General features: G+C 54.4%; 4 protein-coding genes across 6 annotated transcripts; all 4 read right to left on the bottom strand.

Moving 5' to 3' along the window:
- Positions 1 to 1752: 1752 nt before the first annotated feature.
- On the bottom strand, positions 1753 to 3299 carry GPR119 (G protein-coupled receptor 119). The gene has a single exon (XM_052673082.1). The coding sequence runs from the start codon at positions 2707 to 2709 to the stop codon at positions 1759 to 1761; it is 951 nt and encodes a 316-aa protein (XP_052529042.1). The 5' UTR covers positions 2710 to 3299; the 3' UTR covers positions 1753 to 1758.
- Positions 3300 to 4535: 1236 nt separating this feature from the next.
- SLC25A14 (solute carrier family 25 member 14) lies at positions 4536 to 11184 on the bottom strand. Of its 3 annotated transcripts, XR_008204142.1 has the most exons (11): positions 10678 to 11184; positions 10458 to 10605; positions 10185 to 10279; positions 8934 to 8977; positions 8274 to 8359; positions 7956 to 8051; positions 7210 to 7334; positions 6040 to 6175; positions 5736 to 5816; positions 4857 to 4997; positions 4536 to 4746 (listed from the first exon to the last, which is right to left on the bottom strand). XR_008204142.1 is itself a non-coding variant. In XM_052673069.1 (10 exons), the coding sequence occupies exons 1-10, from the start codon at positions 11085 to 11087 to the stop codon at positions 4956 to 4958; spliced, it is 1263 nt and encodes a 420-aa protein (XP_052529029.1). In that variant the 5' UTR covers positions 11088 to 11184; the 3' UTR covers positions 4536 to 4955. The 3 variants fall into 3 exon arrangements, 2 of the variants coding, with proteins under 2 accessions (XP_052529029.1, XP_052529031.1); XM_052673069.1 differs by having other exon boundaries at positions 4536 to 4997; XM_052673071.1 differs by lacking the exon at positions 8934 to 8977 and having other exon boundaries at positions 4536 to 4997; positions 10678 to 10819.
- On the bottom strand, positions 11164 to 13488 carry RBMX2 (RNA binding motif protein X-linked 2). The gene is made up of 6 exons (XM_052673083.1): positions 13372 to 13488; positions 13188 to 13303; positions 12980 to 13031; positions 12779 to 12908; positions 12494 to 12674; positions 11164 to 12119 (listed from the first exon to the last, which is right to left on the bottom strand). The coding sequence occupies exons 1-6, from the start codon at positions 13374 to 13376 to the stop codon at positions 11677 to 11679; spliced, it is 927 nt and encodes a 308-aa protein (XP_052529043.1). The 5' UTR covers positions 13377 to 13488; the 3' UTR covers positions 11164 to 11676.
- Positions 13456 to 20136, bottom strand: RAB33A (RAB33A, member RAS oncogene family). Its single transcript, XM_052673087.1, has 2 exons — positions 17516 to 20136; positions 13456 to 13943 (listed from the first exon to the last, which is right to left on the bottom strand). The coding sequence occupies exons 1-2, from the start codon at positions 17732 to 17734 to the stop codon at positions 13488 to 13490; spliced, it is 675 nt and encodes a 224-aa protein (XP_052529047.1). The 5' UTR covers positions 17735 to 20136; the 3' UTR covers positions 13456 to 13487.
- Positions 20137 to 20206: the final 70 nt, after the last annotated feature.

Below are 20206 nucleotides of genomic sequence, written 5' to 3'. Positions count from 1 at the left end.
ACGCGGACGGACGGAACCCGCTGCAGTGCGGGTCGGTGCTCCGCCTCCCGCTCGGTACAAAAGCGTGTCATCGTCTCCCGTCAGTCCGTCCCCCCGCGCACAAGGAGACGCCATCCCTGCCGCAGATGGCAACGCGGCCCCGCGCCCGGGCACCAACCCTGCCCGCAGCCGTGGGCAGCAGGACCGCAGCAGACGCGAGGAGCAGGAGGCCCGCTTGTCTCCGTTCCCAATGGGCGCTCGCAGGCGTGTTGGAGGAGGCAGAGGACGGCTTCAGCGTTGGCAGATACTCAGCAAGGATGGGTCGGCTTTGCAAAGCAACAGCTGGTGGAGCCCACGCCGTGCCAAGCGCGGACAGCAGCCACGTCACGCTGACACACGATGTGCTGATCCCCACAACTGAGTCAGAGCGGAGCCACCTACCAGACCCACCTGCGAGGTATCAGTTCAACCCACGGAGCCCATCTGTTCTGTGTGAGCCTTATCTCAGGCTCTTTCCTTCATGCACAGGATCTGTTGTGTGGTGTTTGCTCTCGCAGGCATAGAGATGGGTGCCACAAGCTGCCTGCTGCTCTTGTTCTGGTCTTAGTAGGGTGCTTTTATTTTCATCTGTTCCTCTGAGATGATGATGATGAGGATGGCCTGAGGACCGAGGCAGGTTCTGCATGTGTATGGGATCAAGCCTTGAACCTTCATCTCTACCAGCAGGGCAGGTGACAGAAGAGGAACCAACTACTGTTTGCATAAAGCATCCCCAGTTTTCAGATGGAAGCAAGTCCCTAGCTCTGTAGCCTGTTTTAAAGGGAAATGTTCCTGCTGTGTGGATTTTACAAATCATTACAATTTTACAAAAAGCAATTAGATAACATCACAGCCTCTGGCAGGATCAGCAGTCTGTCCATCACTGCTGTGTGGCACGAGGTGCACCGAGTGCTGCGTGCTCCCATCTGCAGAGTCAGTGTAGAGGCATCCTTATCACCCCATAAACAGCCCTATGGCATCGGTGGGACAAAGCAGCTCTTCCACACAAGGTTTTCCCTGTCTCCAAGGCAGTCCTTCCAGCTCAGCACTGAGTCAGTCACTCATTAACTTGCTTTACAGCTCAAACCAAACAGTAACAACACAAACCGGTGCTGCTCTGCACCTCTCCCAGGCACACCACACCTGTTCAGCTTTTGCTCCAGTGCACATAAGCCAAAGAACAGCCACCCCCTCCTCCCTGCATTAGAGCAGAGACCCCAGACCTAGACTCCTCACCTCTGCCTCTAAGATCCTAATCAGAGGATGGTTTGAGGGATAGCCCAGATTGCATGTGTTGGATTGCAGTTTGGTTTAGGTAAGGCAGTGATAGGGAGTGACAGAGCCAACACAGTGATAGCAGCCCTGCCCCACGTGCTGGTGGGGAAACTGGCCCAGACAGCTGTGCTGCAAGGCAGAAGGGACAGCAGAAGGCTCTCTGGTCTGGGCTGGGGACAGCCAGGTGAAAAGTGAGTGATCTCAGTCTGTGGAAGGCTTGGTCCCACCAGACACTAAGCTGCTCTTGCTGAAGCTCTCCAAGCAAAATTCAACATGTGCCACGCACCTGCAATTTGGGGTGCCCTGGAGCTGGTGCAGAACTGGCTGTGCTGGTTGTGCTGTGTCTAAGCACGCAGAGCCGTCCTACCCCATACAGGATCTGTTCCACAGCTGGCAGCCCCCAGGTTCACAGTCCTGGTGAAGGAGACAAGCTGGAAAGAAAGCCAACAGTAGTCACTCCTGGAGCTACAAGCACGACACAGCGGGAATGGACTCGGTCCCTCTGCTGGGGAAACAGCAACCCTTCCCCAAATGAAGGACTTTCCTCTTCACATCAGCAGCCAGCTGGGAGAGCTGCCGCCGCACGTCCTTCTGCCGGTAGGAGTAGAGCAAGGGGTTCAGGAGGGAGTTGCACAGTCCCAACAGCCAGAGGTAGCTCTCAATGACTCTGTAATGGAAGCACTTGGTACACGCAATTTGCACGATGCCAGCGATGAAAAATGGCAGCCAGGACAGCACAAAGCAGCCGACCAGCATGGCCACGGTGCGCATGGCCTTCATGTCACTGGTGCTGCCCCTGGCCAGCCCCACACGTTCCGCTTCCCGGATTTGTTGCACGTGCACAGAGGCAATTTTCAACATGTCACAGTAGAGGTAAACGAAGAGAAACAGGACTGGAAAGAAACCCATGCAGGAGATAATGAGAATGTAGCTGAGTTGGAAGACTCTGAAGAAGGAGCATTTTTCGTCGAAGGAGATCTTCCGAAAGCCTGGGATAAGGAGTGGGAGAAAGCCAACGATACCAGCAAGCAGCCAGAGCACCACCAAGTGCAGCGCTACCCGCGTGCCCGTGACCAGCTGGTGATAGCGGAAAGGCTTTCTGATTGCCAGGTGCCTGTAACACGCGACCAGGGTCAGGGACAGGATAGAAGCAGCAGAAGAGGATGTCACAAAAGCCATTTGCAGGACACAGAAGGTCTGCTTGGGATGAACGTGCTCAAAGAACTCCCCTCTGACCAGACCTACAACCGACAAACCAACCATGGCATCTGCAGCAGCAAGATTAAGGACAAAATAGTGTCCCTTGTAGCCGGTCTTCCAGATAAGGCGAAGGAGGGCAATGGCCACCAGCACATTGGCGGCGATGATGAGCGGAGCCAGCACAGCAAGGATGATTCCCACAGCCAAGCGAGCCATGTCTGGCAAACACAACCCAAAGATGGTATGTCCACAGCACGACCCTGGAGCACTCCTCACCTGGGGCTTCTCAGTAGGCACAGCTCAGTAAGCAGGCAATGGGCGGCTGTGAGCGCAGCACCTCGCTCTCCAGGTGGTGCCTCAGGCTGCGGAGCAGAGTTCTGCTGTGCCAGAAGGGACCGATGCACTCACAGCACCCGCTGTGCCCACGGAGGTCCCTCCCCTCGTGCCACGTTTCCAGACAACCCGAGAGCAGGAGGGTGAGCTCAGAGCCCTCAACAGGAAGGCAGTGTGAGGCTGGGCTGACGCCACTCTCCTCCCTAACAGCCCACTCCTGCTCCCCCGGCTCCCCCGGCTCTCTGCCCCACCAGCAGGGCAGCAGCCCCCTGCACAGGGTGTTTCAGCATCTTCCATTCCAGGGCAGCCCATGCTGCTGTCGGCCTCTCCATCATCTCTCCTAGTGCAACCACGAGACCTGCTTGGGCGCTGTGGTCCATTTCAGCAACAGGATCACGCCCTGATCACCCCTCCTTGTCCAGTGGTAGTGCTGTGGTGGCAGGCAGGGAGCTGAGCAGCCCAGCCAAGCACTAAGGACCACAGGTACAGATAAAGGAGAAAAGCCCACCAAGATGTACAGGTGGTACAGCTCATGAGGCTTCTGCAGCGTCACTGCCAGAACTGCAGCAGCCTCGTCCCATAGGGACCAAAGAAATACCACTGAGCCCTTTAAATAAAGCTGCCTCTCCGGGACCAAGAAGCAGAAAAACCAGAGCTGCCAGGAAACAGGGAAGGCTTCGGCCTTCCTCAGTCAAATAGCAACCAAGGTGAGCGGGCTGCTCGGGAGAGGCTGAGCACAACCAAGGTCAGGGTACAGCTGAGAAGGCAGCCAAAGGCAGAGCATGGCACAGGGCAGGATGTAAGTGCCGAGGGTGGAAAGAAGAGCCTCCCCCCAGCACTTCACATCAGAAAAAAACAAAGCCAAAAACCCATAAGAGGCCACAGATCCACTTCATGCATTTCTGAGGAGCTGCTTGTAGAGCTTTGCTCCTGAAGAACAAAGATGGGACAGCAATGGCTGTCAGCAAGGAAATTACGACCACCAGCACAGCTGCACAGAAGGCTCTGCTCCAGAACTCAAGTTACAGAAACGTGAAGGAAGCCAAACGAATGTGTAGAATTGCTGTTAACATTCTTCTCTCCAATGGATTCACACTGAGCCATCACATCTCTATGTCTTTGAATATTCAGAATGCTTTTCAAGAGTAAGGCAAGCTGAAGCATGCAAACATCGTTTGCTTTCAATCCTCTGCTCCCAGCCCCTGGTAGCTTGCAGTTTACCTCTGGAACTGACCCTCCAGCCTTGTAGGATCACCTCCATTCATGGCATTATTCAAATCCACGAGTCCACAGGCCTCACCTTCCTCATGCATTCAACCAGGTCCCTACAGAACCACCCAAATCAGCCTCTCTCCTTTGTTTGGCTGAACATCCCTTGTGCAATCTGCACAGAGGTCACTTTGCAGCAGTCTCAAGCAGGAAGCATTGCTGCACATCACATGGAACCTTCATCCAGACCAAAGCTCTCCCACAGAGGAGGAAGGAAGGAAGGAGGGATAAAAGCTACTTTTATGGCACCATCATTTCCTGACTATCCAGCTGTCTTTTAGAAATGCATTCATGGCAATGAAGTTTGAAGACTATGAAGAAAAAATAATGTATTTAGGGGGGAAAAAAAGGATATATGTTTTTGTTTCCAAGGACAGACACAGCATCTGCTCTGAAAAAATATGCCTATGCTAAGTCTGCACAAACACGAACTCATGCCATCCAGTCAATAAATAATTTAATGAGGTTACAGGTTGCAGGAAAACATGACAGCACCCCTGTCCAGCTTCCAGCCTCACCCCACAGGTATGGCAGAACAAAGTACGTGAGTCAAACAAACCACAGCTGCATCAAAAGGCCACTGGAATGCACAGATCTTCACAGAAGATATTGCTTCAGGCCCAGACACTCGTGCACAGTGAACACTCACCTCTGTGTGGAACAAAGCATGCAGTACCTGCCATCAGCCTCCCAGTTACACTTCAGTCAGAACCAACCTTCAGGGACCATGAATGTGGGGGAGGAGGAGAATCCAGACCCACACGTAACAAAACATCAAAACGTGGGGATGGTGAAATGAAGGCTGCAGCAGAACACTGCTGTGAGCCTTGAAGATGACACTCGTGGAATGAAGCTAGCTCTCAGAATGGAAGTCGCTTCAGTTGCTCATATGTGATAAAAAACTGAAGGGAAAGTCAAGGAATTAGGCCAAATACATCCAGCAGCTGCACTGCACCTCCCTCATAACCAGGCCAAACCCCACAAGGCAAGGCAGGCAGATCAGCATAGTATAGCTGAAAACCAACAGGGGAATCCCCTCTTCCAGGCAGCATAAAGTGATTTGTTTGTACAGATGGAAGAGAGCTGTGGAAGGAGGCTACCAGGAGAGGGAAGAAACTGACCCAAAAATCAAGGTGGCCAAGGCTTGCCTGGACCACTAGGAAAGGGAAATAACTCCAATGGGGTTTTTCTAAGCAGGAACTTCCTTAAAACAAATTCTATACACCACGTCAGAGGGAATGAAGAAACCAGTACAGCAACACAGCTGTGACTGAGCTGCAGAGCAGGTCAGCACCTGTCTCAGGAGAAGAATATTCCCCAGGCTTCCCTCCTAAAGCAGGAGCCAATCTTGAAGCTGCTGCGACTGCAGCAGCTCAGGCTCAATGGAAAGCTTAAAGCCACGCACTCGAAAGCACTTTACAGGAAAATGCCTGTGCTGCTGCACTGCAAGTCCCTGCATAAACCACCACAGAGCTGTCAGAAGGAGCAGCCACAGCCAGTGGTGCTTTTTGGCACTCAGAGCACCTGCAGTCAATGTCTGTCCAAGCCTAACAGGGGATCTGCTCTGAACTTCCATTTACAGCTCAGTCTTCCCCTGCTTGCCCACACTCATCACCTCCCAGCAGCATACTGAAGGATACAATGATGTTCCAGGGACCAAGCCGAAGCCAGTTGGGCCAGAAACCTTTATAGAGTGCAAAGAACCCTTCACTCTTCCATGTCTGGGGGGAAAGAAGAGACAGATCAGTTATCAGACTCAACTTAGGATCAGTCACAGACTCTGTAGAGCCAAGGAGGAGCTCTGCTGTGAGGACACCACCACGCTCTGGGCTCGGCCATTCAGCCAGTTTTCAACACACCTCACTGTCTGCTCACCCAGCCCACGTTTTAACAGCAGCCAGCCTCCTAAAAACAGTTTTTTGCCCACCTGTGTCACCTCCTTACCTTCACAAGACCATCCAGAGTGCCCTTGTAGAGCTCCACACTGCCCACTATCGCTCGCTGGTTCATCATCCGTGTCCGCACCACATCCACAGGGTTGGAGGCAATTGCTCCTGCCAGCCCACATGTAAAACTGGACCTAGATGTACCAGAACATTAGAGAGAAATAGCTCTGAGCTCAGACAGGCCTGGACACAAGCACAAGAGTACTTTTCAATTCCACATTTGCATTTAGCAATAAACATTAGCTGTCCTGTCTGCTCCCACCCAGAACCAATAGCAGACTGAGACTCAGAGAGCTAAGGAAGCAAAATGCTCAGCTCCATCTGATGAAGATCCTGCCAGAGCCCACTGCCAGGTCTCCACAGGGCTGTCTGCAGTCCAGCAAATGCTGACAGGGTGACACAGACCTGAAGGCAGGCTCTTGGAAATGCACATCCTTCTCCCCAGAGCAAACATTTCTTCGTGGCAGGGAAGGAGGAAGACCAAAGGCAGCCATAGGGAGCATGCAGCTGCTAGTCTCCTCCCTGCACACATGGTCTAGTGCTTGTCACCTTCAGCCCACAGCAGGCAAACCCAACAGAAGCACTGAATACCTCCAGCTAAAGTGTCTGCTAAAAGAATAATAGGAAAATGTAGGTGAAGAAAGACTTTGGGAAGTTTCTAATCCACTCCCTGTTCAGAGCAGGGCTGACTTCAAAACTAGGTCAGATTGCTCAGTGTATTCTTCCAGTCAGTTTTGCAACTGTTTGTTTCATAAAACTCTGATAGTGGCTGCAATCTGACATCTTCTGTAGAGGAGAACCTCGGACTGGAGCAGCTCTTTCAACCTACTGCTACCATTCATCACACCTAGAATCCTGCCAGGTTCACACCGTGGCAGCAAAACGGAGCAATGGCATTTCTGGTAACCAGGGAACTGAATTCAAGCTTTTATTTCACTTCACCACAAGGATTTCTGCCACGTTCCTTCTCCAGGGAGGTCTCTCTAGGGATACCTTCTGGGCACCCATAGCTGCTCCAGTCAACACAGCAGATCCCTCAGAAGCACTGAGCTTGTTCTTGGCAGCTCCAGAGCTCTTGCTCTATAAACAGGTCTCCAAATCCCACCTTGCTTCTCTGCCTCACACACTGCCAAGCCTGGAGAGTGCAGCAACCGCAGCAAATACTCACACAAAGTGGGTAAAGATTGTATCACCCATCAGGCCTGACAGAATCAAGTGCTTCTTGGTGATGTCGTAGACTGGCAGTTCCACCCCAACCACAATGGCAGCTCTCTGGGCTGTTGGAACAACGCCCTGCAGAACACAAACATCAGTCACAAGCACGAACTGCTGCCTTGAGACCCACAGCTGGCATAACCTCCTCTCTTGTCTTTCTCTTGATAGGACACCTGGTACCCTCATCATCCCATCTTGCAGCTGAAGTTTGAGGTAGAACTTGTTCCCTGTCTCCCACTGTAACTCCAAAGCCAGGGAGGACTCCTCCATCCTCCTCCCTAGCAGTTTTACTACAGCCAGATTGATCGGATGCTGCTTCTCTCTAGCCCACAAAGGAATAAGGCTATAATTCACTTTTCCTCACCAGCACACTGAAATTTCAACACCAGAAAAGATCCCGTACCACAAAAGTCCCAATCTACCTGCCCAGACCTACATACTGCTCTGCCCAGGAACAGCTTCAGCCCTGGAACCAGGTCTGACTGGCCCAGTGCTGACACTGCCAAAGCACAGACCCAATCTCCATATAGACATGCTTCCGTTTGCCTGCTAACGAGGAGAAGGACTTCACTGCCTCCCCTGGCTCACAGTTCTCCTCAAGAGCTGCACTTGGGCTCAGAGAAGGAGCAGCAAACAAGTTGAGGAAGCTTTTAATTCTGATGCCAGTGGAGGTGAGGGGTTTCCAGCAGTGGTGCTCACCCTCCAGAGGCCTCGGGTGCCCTCTTGCTGGTAGATGTCGATGAAGCTGCCTATCATGCCACCCTGGAACAAACTGCCTTGAGCTTGCATTCGAATCTGAAAGAAATGTGCAAGTCAGGGGCACAGCATCAGCAGGTGATGAGCTCAATGGATTTCCTGGCACAGAGGAACAAGAGAGCAACTCCCATTCATAACAAGCCCAAATGAGCAGAACTAATGTCAGCAGTGGCTTAGAGAGCACCTCACTGCAGCTGGGAGAGATGCAGCAGGAGCATGTGGCAAACTGCACTGGGCTCCCTGGACACACACACCTCTTACCTTCAGCACATCTGTCGGATTGGCAAGGGCAGAGGAGATCACCCCTGAAACCACTCCACAGATTACATTGATTAGCAACGTTTCATCTGCAATCGAGAAAAGAAAGTCAGGTCCTAAAGGTCTGAAGAGAAGGCGCTGCCCTGAGCAAGCAGCTCTGGAAAGAACACAAAAGCTAAATTCACAAATCACATGGTGAAGCTGCAGAAGCAGAAACTGGCCATTCACCACCAGCTGACAGCAGACCTATCTGCAGCTGCCAGAGACAAAAAGCAGAGGCTGAAACAGCAACACGCTGTCAGAGAGAAGCAGGTCTGACTGCCAATTCTAGCTGATCAGACAAATAAAGGGCTGCTACACAGGAAAGTGCTAAACAATCATCTGAGATCTCAGCACCCAGAGATGCGTTTCTCATAATGGATAATGGCAAGATGGAGGGGCAACTAAACACTTCTCAAGGCAATCTGACATCAATTAGTTTTAATTTGGAGCCCCAGCTGGCCACACTCAGAATATGCAGCCTCCCTGAAAAATAGAGAGTAGATGATCCAGGCAGAGAAAGTTAGAGGCAATTAGTTCCAGAGAAGGAAAAAAATCCAAGATTTCCAGGTCCAGTATTAGATTGATGGTTATATTGGAAAAAGGCCCTTTGCTGGTACTGACCACAGCACTTCCCAGAGGAGACCAGGCCACGTGCTGCCCCAGGCCTGTAGGGAGACAAACATTCAAACAACAGTACTCACAACTGGAAATGCTGCAACAAGTGAGGTGGGCAGCCCAGAGCACAAGCACAGAACCATCCGCAGGGAGAGGCGTCACTCAAGAAGAGAGCAGCCCCTGGAAAACAGGCCTAGTGCATTGCACACCTGGTCCTCTCGCTGGTGTGAACCTCACACCTCACTTTCCCAGGCTGAACATCATAAAGTATTCACTCATGATGGGACAGGATACAGAACTGCACGTGCAGCTCCTCCAGTAAAGAAATCTTCAACTTTGGCTGCTCTGCTATCGTACAAGTAAGAGCAACAACAGAGGTTCCTGTCACCAGAGTCAAGAGCACACACTGTTTCTTATCTCTTTAATCACTGCAAAAGCTCATGAATTGGACAACTTCCTAACCAGAGCTGCTGTGTTCCAGCAGAAGGACTTCAAGAGGACAACAGGAAAGGCTTCCTAGTGAAGGTTACAACCCAAGTAACACAGAGCAGTGCAGGGAGCACAGCTGGGATATCATAGAATCCTAGAATGGCCTGGGTTGAAAAGGAGCACAGTGCTCATCCAGTTCCAACCCCCTGCTGTGTGCAGGTTGCCAACCAGCAGCCCAGGCTGCCCAGAGCCACATCCAGCCTGGCCTTGAATGCCTGCAGCGATGGGGCATCCACAGCCTCCTTGGGCAACCTGTTCCAGTGCCTCACCACCCTCTGGGTGAAAAACTCACCTAATACCCAACCTAAACCTCCCCCGTCTCAGTTTAAAACCATTCCCACCTGTCCTATCACTATCCACCCTCATAAACAGCCGTTCCCACTCCTGTTTATACACTCTCTTCAAGTATTAAGACACATATGACATCTTTCCTGAAGCTAATGAGAAGAGATGGCCTCTGTCAGTACACTGGAGGTTTCCTAGGATCTGATGTTGCAAAACAAAGACGAAAGCTGGGGAAAGCATGTTCAGCTTAGGGACCATTTCTGTAACTGTGGGCAGCATCAAGTGCAGTGAGATTCCAACTGGTGCTGCAGCCCATCCCTGCATGTAACACAGCCACACGGCACGAAGCGAGAACTCCATCTCTTGAAGAACCAGAGCCGGGAAGGGCAGGGAAAGGAACGAGCAAACCCACACAGAACAGAGCATGCAGCACCGCGCCGCAGATGTCTGGCAGAGGAGCTGCACCACGTTCCTACCACAGACCTTCCAGGCGCTCCACGAACAGCCGCTTGAGGCTCTGGTAGATGCCGATCTTGATGGTGCCGTAGGACGCCTGTCTCAGCAGCGCAGGGGCGATCCTGAGCGAGGGAGGAAACGGCGGCAGCTGAAGCTCCCAGCAGGGCGGCACCCCGGGGCGCAGCGCCGGCCGCCGAGAGGCGCCTCGTGCCGCGACCATCCCGCAGCGACGCCGACACACCGCCCTCACACCGCCGCCGGCCCCGCGCAGCCCCTCAGCCCCCCCGGCTGCGTCCTTACCCCGAATAGAGGGCGCGGCCGCCCTCCTCGCGGCAGATGCGGAACAGGGCGTGGAACATGCCGCGGTAACGCACCTCGCGGAACCGCGCATCGGCGCTCTGGCCCTGCACCTGCAGGCGCGTCTTGGTCAGGTCCACGGGGAACGTGCCTGCGGGGAAAGCGGCCGTCAGCGCCCCGCCGGCCCCGCGCCGATGCCCGCCGCCCGCCCGCCACACCTCACCGAACTCGGCCACGATGGAGGCGAGCCCGCCGTACACGAAGGGTTTCCAGTTCAGCGCGGACATGGCATGGCGGAGCGCGCCGCCGCGCCGGGCCGGACACTGCCTCGCCTCGCCCCGCCCCGGAACCAGAAGCGCCCGGAACCGGAAGCGCACCGCGACGCACGGCAGGCGGATGGCGCCCCCTGGCGGCGAGGCGCCAGCAGCTCGCTCCCGGAGCTCTGGTTCCATCAGCGCCGCCCGCCGAGAACGGAAGGCGAGGAGACGGGCGAGGGCTGCAGCTACGAGACGGACTGAAATCACCCCGAAACCCACTGGGTAGACGGCGGAGAAAGCTACTCAGCGAAGCAAGGGCTCCGGTAGCAACCAGATGAGGCTCAAAGTCATCGCTGCGTTCTCTCTGTTTCTCCATTGCCGTCGATGTTCAGTCCAAACAGAAAAAGTTCACCTTTCCCTGCTACCCAGACACAGAAGTGGTGCTCCCAGTGTTGTCTCTTCTGGTTAGTGGATCAATTTTATTAAAAGGAGTTTATAACAAAAAACATGAACAGCGATGGCTCAGCAGCACAGCCTTGGAGATCTCATAAACAAGGTCAGTGGGACAGGCTGGGGGCACAAAGCACTTATGCCCGCCTGCAGGCTCCCACCGGCCCCGCTGCAGACAGGGGTGCTCCCACTGAACGTGAGCAGTTTGGGGTCCATAGCATCCTGCTGCTCAGCACCCCTACTGCGCCGTGAGCCCCTCCACAACTGTCTGTGAGATGCCACTGCACAGAAGGGCTGAGCGAGGCAGCGACAGAGCTCACATCCCAGTCCACAGCACAAAGAAAGCCCTGTCTGAGGAGCAAACGAGTCAAAGCTGTGTGTGAGATGACGCACCACCAGCTGTGGTACCCTCAAGGACACACCAGGAAGCTGCAGACAGCTCCTGGTGCAGCTCACAGAGCGCAGCTGTCTCTTGGTGGGCACAGCTGTGGCCCAGAGGGTGCTCGCACCAGGGCTCAGCGATGGCTGGAATCCCTGGTGGAACCACGCTCCCTGTGCTTGGAATGGGGCTCTCTGGTGCTGCTCTCCCACCGGTGCCTGGATCTGCTTCCTTCAGGACACTCTTCTCGCCGGCTGCCATGCCCCTCACCCTTCCTGCTAACCTCTCCTCTCTCTTCCCGTGAACCGTTCTGCCCTCTGTGTTCCTGAGAGCTCTTTTCCCCTCTCCTCCCCAGAGACCTCTGGTGCCTCTGCTCTTCCTCATCTCGCTGTGTCCTGCTCGCATGTTTCCTCTCAGACTCACTGCAGGACTGCTGACTCCCACCAGCATATCGGTCATAGCCAGGATCTTCCTTCTCCTTTTTAATCTTGATTCTCGGATGTGCCTCTTCAGCAGACGCTGCTCTCTTTGCAGCCTGAGAGCTCTGCTTTTGCCGATCATGTTTACTCTTCTCTTTATCTGAAACAAAAGGTTCGTCTTTAGAGATGGACAGTCCTGCAAGCATCATCTCCACAAGTTCTGTTACAGAGCACCAGTTTTGTTTTTTTGGGGGATTTATTTTGAACCTTTCTTTTCCCTGTCCTCCACTGTCCATCCACCTCTCCCCCTTTGCAACATCCCTTCTTACTAGGATCTTCAGAGGGCGGGGGTCAATGATCACAGATAAGGGTAAATACTGGCAGTGTGACACAGACCACAGAGTACAGCCTGGACATTAGGGTTGCATCTCTTTTCAAGAGGATAGCTATCCCTGCTGTATGCTGAGCTAAGAGTCCCTGAGACCCACACAGATCCTCCCAGCCAGGGTAAAGACTGGCAGAAATGCATTTCACCTTTTTGCTTTTGGACTGGCGTGTCCTCATCCTCCAACGAGGAATCTGACGACGTATGAGGTGGCGTTTTCACTCCGCAGCCCTTTGCATGGAGGGCTTTTGTGACATCATCCAAATCATCCGAATCCTTGGGAGGCCGATAGTTGGCCACGTGGTCCACACGGATCGTCCTTCCTTTGATCTAGGACAGGAGGCAGCAAAGCATGTGCTGTGGGCCAGTGGCTGATGGAGCTCCTCCCTGACGTGATGCAGTGCTCCAGGAGCTGCTGCAGCCCCAGCACTCACCTTGATCCCATTGAAGTTATCAACAGCAAGAACGGTGCTCCTCTGGTCCTCATAGCACAGAAAGCAAAACCCTTTAGACTTCCCGGTCTTCTTATCCCGCACCAGATTAATGTTCACCACCTCCCCGTACCTGAAACACACCATCAGCAGCCACAGAGCAGGGCTATAGGGGCACAGCAAGAGGAGGGGGTGGGCACTTACTGCGAGAACACACAGATGACGTCCCCCTCTGTTAGTTGGTAGGGCAGCCCGCCTGCAGGGAGGGGAGGGGGCAGCGATGTGAGGCGCCGGGCTCAGCACGGAGCCCCAGAACAGGGCTCATCACGGAGCCCAGCACAGGGCTCAGCACAGCCTCCCGCCGCTCTCCTCACGCCCTCCACACCGCCCCCCCCACGCGGCCTACACGTACCGATGAAGACCCAGGCGCTGTCCTTGTACTCGGCGTGCCACGACACCGCTTCACTCACGCCCAGCTCCGCCTCCCGCGCGTTCAGCTCGTTGATCAGCTTCACTTTGGTCAGCGGGCTGAGGGCGATGGGCACCGTTAGCACCGGCCGGGCGCGAACCCCCCGCCCGCCCCCCACCAAACCTACTTCATGATGGCGGCGGCGGCGCGCACTGCGCATGCGCCCCGCTCCGGCCGCGCATGCGCGCCGAGCAAAGCAACGAGTCCGAGCGCAGGGCTCCGCAGAGACTTTATTGAAGGCGCTCAGCACGGACACGCGCTTTTACCGTGGGCGTCGCGCGACTGCTCCAGCTTCTGCGCCCGGCCCGGCCGCTTCTCCACATCGCGATAGAGCAGCGATTTCTGCGCCTTCAGCCGACAGGCCAGGCACATGAAGATGGACTCCACGTTCTGGCTCTCCTTAGGGTCCTTGGCTGAGGTTTCGAACAACAGCATGTTGTGAGCATCAGCGAATTTGAGGGCCATGCTGGACGGCACTTGGATCAGGTCCTTCAAGTCACACTTGTTCCCTACCAGCACTTTGGGGACGAGTGGGGACACGGCGTGCCCGTTGCACTCCTCGATCCACATCTTGAGGTTGGTGAATGATGTCATCTTGGTGACGTCGTACACGAAGACCACGGCGTGCACGTTGCGGTAGTAATGCTCCACCATGCTCTTCCGGAACCGCTCCTGCCCGGCCGTGTCCCACACCTGCACCTAGAAGCACAACACGGGGCTCTTGAGGCTGCCGGAGCGCCGGGTGCCCAGCGAGCAGGCATTGCTGCAGCAGGAAGGTGTGCTGCAGCTGCTCCGACAACCGGTGGGCAGCACGCTTTCATCCCTGTGCTCTGAGGGAGAAAAGTCCCAGCCCGATGACTTACCTTCCCCAGGAACGCGTTGCTGGGCTGATGCACTCAGCCAGCATCCCTGCCACCAAGTGCACAAAGCACTGCTCCTTTCAGAAATGTCACAATAGATTAAACACGTCGGCCCACCTGATGCTATGCTGTATAAGAGAACCCTGAAAATGGTGCAGTGTGTATGCATGAAGGAGGCAGGGCAAAGAGCAGCATTCCTGCGAGGAGCTCTGCCTGGGGGAGGAAGCAGCTGAGAAATAAGGGTTGGGATTAAAGAGCAGAGAGCCCTGGAGACAGGGCAGTGGGCAGTTCCAGCCTGACCAGGAACAAGAACTGGATGAGGCCCTCTGCAGATGGGCAGAGTCTTACGTTCACAGGTCCTTCTGGAGGCCTCCAACCATTCCTGTGTATGCTGGAGGGGCAACACAGCAGAGCACAAAGTGTGAGATTCCTGGAGAGCATTGGTGGCAACTTCATGACCCAAGTGATAAAAGAGGGGAAGGAGCTCTGCTGAGCAAGCTTCAGCAGGGCAGCTGTCAAGGTCAAAGGCATCTCATCAATTATTTTGATTGCCCAGGGAGGTTGTGGAGTCTCCTTCTCTGGAGATATTCAAGACCCACCTGGACATCTATTTGGGAACCTGCTTTGAAGGGGGGTTGGACACAACGATCTCTGGAGGTCCCTTCCAACCCCTATGATTCCATGATTCTGCAATCAATGTGATTCTGTGATTAACCATGAGGTGGTGGAGTTCAGGATCCTGACCTGAGCAGAAGGAGCAGAGCAAAATGCAAGACAACAGTGAGAGCAGATTTGGGCCTTTTTAAAGATCTGCTTGAAAGAGTCTTGTGAATTAAGGCCCTATAGGGACCTTAATTCCCTATTCCTTAAAAAAAGGGACCAAAGAAAGCTAGCTAATAGTGATGTACGTCCACCTCTGAGCTCAAGAGCTGTCCATCTGAATGATAGGAAGTCAGGCAAAAATGCCAGGAGGTACAAGGAGAAGTACAGGGAAGGTGGAAAGTGAGACAAGTGACCTGAGAGGAATACAGACACCATGTGAACCCACAGAGAGGTGGTTTAGAAAACAAAAACACAACTGGCACTGAATGTGGCAAAAGATGTTAAAGGCACCAGGAATGGCTTTTCCAGGTATTTAGGTGACAAAAAGAAGGCTAGGGACACTTGAATGTTACTTTTGATACCTGTCTGCCTTGAGATCCTCATAGAAAAACTGATGAAGCCGGATGAGCAATAAATTGCATTAGAAACTGGCTGGATGGTCAAAACCAGAGGGTGGTGATCGGTGGTGCAAAGTCCATTTAGGGGTCAGTTACAGGGGTCATTACTGTGCCTGCTCCTGTTCAGCATCTTCACTGACAATCTGGATGATGGAGCAGTGCATCCTCAGCCAGGAGGTGGTGAGGTGGGGGGCTGTGCTGCCATCCAGAGGGACTTGGGCAGGCTGGAGAAACAGGCTGACAGAAGCCTGCTGAAGTTGGACAACCCCAGGACACTGAGCAGACACACAGCTGGGAATAAGAGGAGCTCGGGGTCTTGGTGGGCACTGAGTTGAACATGAGCCAGCATCGTGTCCATACGACAAAGCTGGCTAGTGATATCCTGAGCTGCATTAAGCAAAGTATTGCCAGTAGGTCAAGGGAGGAGATCCTTCCCCTCTCGTGGGCATTGGTGAGATTACGCCTGGACCCAGCACTCCAGGTCTAGGCTGCCCAGTACAAGTGAGAAATGGAGATTAAAACGGCCTTGAAATGATGAAGGGACTGGAGCAGCCCTTGCATGACAGGCTGAGAGCCGGGACTCTTCAGCATGGAGAAGAGAGCTTATGTCATAAATGGTGTAAATACCTGCACAGAGGGTGCAAAGAAGCCAGGCTCCTTTCAGTGGTCCCCAGTGATGACAGAAGAGACGTGGACACAAACCAAAACAGCTGGAGTTCTTTCTGAACATCAGGAAGTGCTTATTTGCTGTGTGGGTGACAGAGCAGTGGCACAGGCTGCCCACAGGAGCTGCAGAATCCTCCTCCTTGGAGATGTTCAACAGCTGCCTGGATGCGGTCCTGGGCAACCTGCTGTGCGTGGCCTTGCTTAAGCAGGGGGGTCAGACCAGATAGCCTTCAAAGGCTCCTTCCAACTCACATCTGGTTGCAAGCCTGATTCTATAAGTCCTGCCTGCTCTTGTAAGTAATGCCTTGAAGCATGGAACTGCCAATTGCTAAGTCAATGCTTTCTATATGAACTACTCTGGGCTGTGACAGCGCCTGGCCCGCAATCATTCAGCATGGAAAAGTGCTGGAACAAAGAGGTACTGCTCCTTCATTTCCATGCCTGTTTATCCCACACTGCTTGACTCTGGGCACAGCAGGAGCAGGAGGGTGCATCTCCCCCTCTCTGCTCCCCACTGGGATGGTCCCAGAAGGTGCAATTTGCTGCACTGCCTCCCAGTCCTGCATGCTGCAGCACAAATCACATCCAAGAAGTAGAAAGCCTGACAACCATTACAAGCTGGTGGCAGCGAGGCAGGCTTTGTGCCAGCCTGCAGTAGGCTCACCACAACACAGATACGTGGTGTTGAGTGGAACCGGGGAAGGCAGGGGGGGAAATGAACAACTCTCCTCCTAGAGAGGGGGAGAGAAAGAGATTCACTGACAGTTTAACAGCATAACTGAAGTTCTTATCAACAGACATTAGCTCTGCATTCATGTGATCAGTCCTTCAACTTCTGATCCCCCATTTGTCAGTATTTGCCCCCTCCCTGTCAGCTGCACAGACTGCTGTTTGTTCTGATCACTGGGGAGGCCAAGACCTGCTGCAAACTCTGCTTCCCAGGCAGTTTTGTACCAACTGCAGCCCATCTGTGAATCTGCTCTGATCCATCAGTCAAAGCTCTCTGGTCTGAGCTAATACACTTCTTACAGTTGGGACACTGGTCTGCATACAGCAAATCAGTCCTGTTCTAGTTCTGTTGGAATTGCATCCTCCTATCGCTTGCTAACACCAGTTCTGAGTGTTAAATCACAGCTGTCAAGCCCCCTGCAACCAGGCAGTGTGAGCCCCGACCTTCCTGCGAGCCCCTGCAGCCACCTGCTCCATGACACACGGCCGTCTGAGCACAGCTCCAGCAGCTCCGGCCCAGCCGGCGGCTCAGCACCCAGCCGTACCGGATGCCGGCGGCGTTCCGCTCCACGCCATCGCTTCAAACCCCCCGCAGACTCAGCCAACATCAAAAAGCAGCAGTGACACGGTCGGCAGACGTCTCCGCAATGAGAAACCTTCCCCGGTTCCCCTCCCTCGGGCTCGAATCCGAACGGCCCCCGGGAGGCAGCCGGCGTTCGGGCAGCCCGCGGGCGGTGCGGGGCCGCCCACCTCCGGAGCCCGATGCGATCCGCCCGCCGGGGCCGCCGCGGCCCACCTTGATGCGCTCCCCCTCGATCTCCACCGTCTTCTCCCTGAAGTCCACGCCGATGGTGGCCTCGGTCTTATCGGGGAAGGTGCCCCCGCAGAAGCGGAAGGTCAGACACGTCTTGCCCACGTTGGAGTCTCCGATGACGATGATTTTGAAGATGCGGGTCTGCACGTAGGGCTCCAGCGAGGAATCCGGGCCCGGCGGCCGCCCTCCTCCCGCCGCCATCCCGCACCGCCGCACCGCACACACAAAGGCTGCGGCTGCGGCGGGCGGAGCGGATCAGGTGGTCGGGCGCAGGAAGGCTGCGGGACCGCCCCGCGCAGCGGCACCGCCGGCAGCCCCGCCCCGCACAGCCCCGCACAGCTCCGTGCGGTGCAGGTCGCAGCCCCCCGGCTCGGCCCCGCTGCTGGCAGCGTCGGAGAGGGCGAAGACTGGGGCTCCTCTTCCCCATCCTTCACAGAAACACAGAACGGCCCGGGTTGGAAGGGACCTCAAAGATCACGAAGCCCCAACCCCCTGCCGCATGCAGGGCCACCAACCTCCACATTTCACAGCAGCCCAGGCTGCCCAGGGCCCCATCCAACCTGGCCTTGAACACCTCCAGGGATGGACGAGGCATCACAGCCTCTCTGGGCAGCTGTTCCAGCACCTCACCGTTCACGTAGTACAGAACTTCCCCCTGACATCCAACCTCCATCTGCCCTCCCTCAACTTCCAACCATTTTCCCTTGTCCTGCTGTTATCTCCCCTTTCCAAGAGTTGATTCCCCTCCTTTGTAGGCTCCCTTTAGGTACTGAAGGCTGCAATGAGGTCACCCCGCACTGTGCAGGGATACAGGAGCAGCCTGAGGCTTGCGCAGCGGGGAGGGAGAGGTAGAGATGGGAGCAAGAGGCATCAGGTCAAGTGCACATCACCCAGGGAGAACACTGCTGCGAAGGGGCCTGGGAGAGCACCTGGCTTTCTTGGGTAACACGAGACAGATGGGCAGTGCACTACAGCATGGGGAGAAGGGTGTAACAAAACCCCAAGGGAGAAGCAACCTCCTTGGCCCTTCCCTCTACAGACCCGCAGTGCTCCTGCTGCCCCTGATAACGTAGCCCAGACAGCTCCAGAAGAGATCACAGCCCCCTAAAACTGCACACAGCAGGGCTTGGTAAGAAGTGAAGGAGCCAAAGGCTGGGAAGAATTTCCCAGAGGTCTCCCAGGAGGTCACAGCCGTCCCAGGGCAACAGCACGTAGCTGCCTGCTCCTGCCAATACTGAAAAGACAAGAAGAGGTGCAATAAATCACACAGCGGGCAGAAAAGGTTCACAAACACTGGTCCTGAAACACATGGATTCCCCCCCTTCTGATTTTGTTTATGTCTGCAAGTGTCAGCTGAGCGAGGCCACCCACCTGACCAGCACACCACTCTGTCTCATCGCACTGCTCCACTCTAAACAACTGTAATGCAGAAGAGATCCTCCCCATCAAGGCTACATCAGCTGATCTGAGGGTTTGGCTCATCAAGGAAGCTCAGCTGATGGACTCAGCACATCCAATTGGGCTAAAACCCAGAGGTTTTAGGACCAGGACACAGAGGTTTAAATCAGGACACAGTTTCCAACCACCCCCAGTTGCTTCTGTCTCAGCATAGCTAAAAAACCTCCAGAGCAAAGTCAAAGGGACACAAGGACATTGGATGCGAGTTGCTGCTCACCCCTGTGCGTGAGCTCCAAGGGGAAAACCCCTTCTTTGGGGACAGCTGGATCCCCTCAGAGGCTCAGCCTGAACATGAGCCTGCTCTGAGCAACTGCAGCTACTGGAAATGCTCACCGCAGCTCCGTAAGTAAAGCCACCACTCCCTGAATGAGAGCACAACCAAATAAACAATCTTATTTGCCCACAGCCTTACGGTTGTTTGTTTTCAAGTGGAAGGATTCTTTCTACCTGGCAGCTGCAAACTCCTCTCCCGCAGGAGCTCTGACACCGTTGCCATCTGCATACCAGCTTGTCTGTCTCCACGCAGTCTGATGGAGGCTCGGTCCCAGCACTGGGAACACAGCAGTGGCCAAAACACCCACCTCAGCCACAGGCAGAGGGGAGCTGCTACATTTCTGATCCTGTGACTTCCCAGCAATTCCTCTTTGTCATGGTATTACATCAGTTTCAAGCCTGCTCTCCTGCTTTTCCTACTCCACGTTCACTCCAACCACTGTTGCTTGCCCCAGATGCTTTGTTTTCTCAGGTAGTGATGGGAGGGATTCCCAGAGCAAGCAAGCTGGGGGACCTGACCTACTCCTCACATCAGCAAATGCAAAGTAAAGAGGCCAGGGTGGAAGATGCAAGTAGCATGACAAGAGGGCTTCAAGGCTGTGTAGGAAGAGTGCCTGTTTTACACGGATAGATATTTTGCTTTAGCCCCTTTACGTTATTAAAGCAAATTGGAAAACAAAGTAGCAATATTCAGACCCTAGACTGCACCTGCAGTTCATTCTCTGCTACCAGCTAAGCTGCAGAGCTGTTCCTCCAAGGATGTTACCCAGATGCTTTCCTAGCTCTCCGGCTTGTGCACACAACCAATCTGCCTGCCTGCTCTCCAATTAGGGCAGACACCTCTGCCAATCTCCAAGGCAGGACTGGACAGCATAGCCAGTCCCATCTCATCTCATCTCATCCCATCTGCTCAGTCCCATCTCATCCACTTCATACCACCAC

The sequence above is a fragment of the Tympanuchus pallidicinctus genome, unplaced genomic scaffold (assembly GCF_026119805.1).
Source record: "Tympanuchus pallidicinctus isolate F22 unplaced genomic scaffold, pur_lepc_1.0 scaffold13, whole genome shotgun sequence".
NCBI lineage: Eukaryota > Metazoa > Chordata > Aves > Galliformes > Phasianidae > Tympanuchus > Tympanuchus pallidicinctus.
The sequence above is the reverse complement of the archived record's forward strand: the minus strand, read 5'-3'. Positions and strand labels throughout refer to the sequence as shown.

What these genes read in the sequence shown, in the direction of transcription:
- GPR119 (XM_052673082.1), bottom strand. Translation starts at nt 2,709, where the DNA reads ATGGCTCGCTTGGCTGTGGGAATCATCCTTGCTGTGCTGGCTCCGCTC.
- SLC25A14 (XM_052673069.1), bottom strand. Translation starts at nt 11,087, where the DNA reads ATGGAGAAACAGAGAGAACGCAGCGATGACTTTGAGCCTCATCTGGTT. An exon ending in CTCCATCGTGGCCGAGTTCG is followed by an intron (nt 10,606 to 10,677) that starts GTGAGGTGTGGC and finishes CTTTCCCCGCAG; the next exon opens with GCACGTTCCCCGTGGACCTG. An exon ending in GGCCGCGCCCTCTATTCGGG is followed by an intron (nt 10,280 to 10,457) that starts GTAAGGACGCAG and finishes TCCCTCGCTCAG; the next exon opens with GATCGCCCCTGCGCTGCTGA.
- RBMX2 (XM_052673083.1), bottom strand. An exon ending in ATAACTTCAATGGGATCAAG is followed by an intron (nt 12,675 to 12,778) that starts GTGAGTGCTGGG and finishes CTCCTGTCCTAG; the next exon opens with ATCAAAGGAAGGACGATCCG. An exon ending in GCCAGTCCAAAAGCAAAAAG is followed by an intron (nt 12,120 to 12,493) that starts GTGAAATGCATT and finishes CTTTTGTTTCAG; the next exon opens with ATAAAGAGAAGAGTAAACAT.
- RAB33A (XM_052673087.1), bottom strand. Translation starts at nt 17,734, where the DNA reads ATGGCGGCGGGAGGAGGGCGGCCGCCGGGCCCGGATTCCTCGCTGGAG. An exon ending in TCGAGGGGGAGCGCATCAAG is followed by an intron (nt 13,944 to 17,515) that starts GTGGGCCGCGGC and finishes TTGTGCTTCTAG; the next exon opens with GTGCAGGTGTGGGACACGGC.